Genomic DNA, 2,053 nt, shown 5'->3' on the forward strand with positions numbered 1-2,053 from the left:
ATAGTGACACAAGTATCGTGATAATACCGTATCGTATCGTAAAGAAAAATATGAATTTGTTGCGCTACTTATAAAGTAAAACAGATTCGCTATTAAAAAGAACACAATTTAGAATGTTAGTAAACAATCGTCGACAAACACGACGGTAACTCCGTCTAAACTAGCTGTTTAGTTCAGGTTCTGTTCATATAATACGCATGTCATTTCAGATTTTGTTCCAAATATTAATAAAACATGCATCTTACTAAAAGGTATTGTGGATTTACTATGGTACAGTGATGCTATCTGATGGTCATACAGTGTAATGATTACAATATTCATGCAGTTAAAATAATACGGTGATTTGAAGACATGGCTTTATTATAAAGTATGGTATGAAACTAATACTTTTTGTATACTTTATATATTTTGTACATTATTTGTATTTTGATTTTACAATGCAAATCATTTGGAGAAGCTAATGGAGCTTTATAAAAATAAAGTTTTAGTATGAAAAAATGTAATTTTTTTTTGTTTTTTAGTTTGGTTAGTGACAGAATTTTTGTGGACATAAGTACAATTAAATATTTTCTTATTTTAAAAAATTAGATTAATTAAAACTCTAAAACTCTCTAGAAATTAATGTAATATAGATAATCTTGACTTTAACATTTTTTATTCATTATTTTGAACTCAGTGCACAAAATATGTGTGTAGTATGGATAAAATATGATATTTGATATCGATATGATATAGAAATGTAGAAATCATATATAATATGATATTATCATTGATGCAAATGAAATGTACCCTAAATTATGAAATGAGCCATGTAGCATGTTTATATCATTTGATTTTAATTCTGAATATTCATGCATTTAAAAGGTACTTGAAAGAGTTGCATGTTTTTTTTACACTATACATTGTATTACAAAAAAGAAAAATGGTGTAACATTAATACATTTTGTTACCACTATATACATTGTGCATATATTGCTTTTACTTTGCATAGTTACCTTTAACAGCGCAACGATTGTTAGTGTAGAAATGAATCCTCAACCTCTGATTGTCTTCATCTTTCATCTGTTTTCTCTTCTCTGTTCTGCAGCAACTGACCAATCACATCCGTGACACGCTCCCTGCGCTGCGCGCTAAACTGCAGAGCCAGCTGCTGTCCATCGAGAAGGAAGTGGAGGAATACAAGAACTTCCGACCAGACGATCCGTCCCGGAAGACCAAAGCCCTGCTGCAGTCAGTCAATCACATTCACCGTCTCTGCATGAACAAATGAAGCTCGTATCCTCAGAACTGCAGATGTAGTGTATGCATTGCTTGGTTTCAGGATGGTGCAGCAGTTCTCTGTGGATTTCGAGAAGCGTATCGAGGGCTCTGGAGATCAGATAGACACGTACGAGCTGTCTGGAGGAGCCAGAATCAATCGCATCTTCCACGAGCGCTTCCCCTTCGAGCTGGTGAAGGTGCGAGAGCACATGTGCACTTCTCATAGTGTTTTTCCACTCACCATTCGCATTAATCACATCATAGGACATGATAAATGCACATACACATTAAGAATTATGTGTCTGAGGCTTTGCATTTACACCAGCCTGCCTGAGTTCCGATGTACAGTCTTTACAGCTGCATTTATTTGCTCAAAAATACAGTAAAAATTGTGAAATATTATTAGAATGTAAAACAGCTGTTTTCTAAGTGAATCTCTGTTAAACTGTAATGTATTTCTGTGATGCGCAGCTGTATTTTCAGCATCATTACTCCAGTCTTCAGTGTTATATATATATATATATATATATATATATATATTATACACACACACACATATACACACACACAAACAAAGATAAACAAGTAGATAGAATAGAAAAAATAGAAAACTAGTGTTTGTTTGTTCTTTGTTGTTGTTTTTTTTTTTTTAAATAAAAAAAGATAAATATAGATAAAGTAGAATAGAAAGTGCTAGAGTTAGAGGGTCAAATAAAGGTGGAACAGATGTGTTTTAGTCGTTTCTTGAAGATGGTTAAGGACTCGGCTGCTGGGATTGATTTGGGGAGGTTAT

At 33.1% G+C, this 2,053-nt stretch overlaps 1 protein-coding gene across 7 annotated transcripts in view; it reads left to right on the top strand.

Annotated features, from left to right (window-relative positions):
- LOC107658356 (dynamin-1-like) overlaps positions 1 to 2,053 on the top strand; it is a 73,741-nt gene that overhangs the window by 28,855 nt on the left and 42,833 nt on the right. For all 7 annotated transcript variants that reach the window (XM_016446890.1, XM_016446864.1, XM_016446908.1 and 4 more), the window contains exons 7-8: positions 1,088 to 1,230; positions 1,322 to 1,457. In XM_016446890.1, the coding sequence (XP_016302376.1) occupies positions 1,088 to 1,230; positions 1,322 to 1,457 (279 nt within the window). The remainder of the gene's footprint in view (positions 1 to 1,087; positions 1,231 to 1,321; positions 1,458 to 2,053) is intronic.

Source organism: Sinocyclocheilus anshuiensis, unplaced genomic scaffold (assembly GCF_001515605.1).
Source record: "Sinocyclocheilus anshuiensis isolate Anshui unplaced genomic scaffold, SAMN03320099.WGS_v1.1 scaffold53, whole genome shotgun sequence".
Lineage (NCBI taxonomy): Eukaryota > Metazoa > Chordata > Actinopteri > Cypriniformes > Cyprinidae > Sinocyclocheilus > Sinocyclocheilus anshuiensis.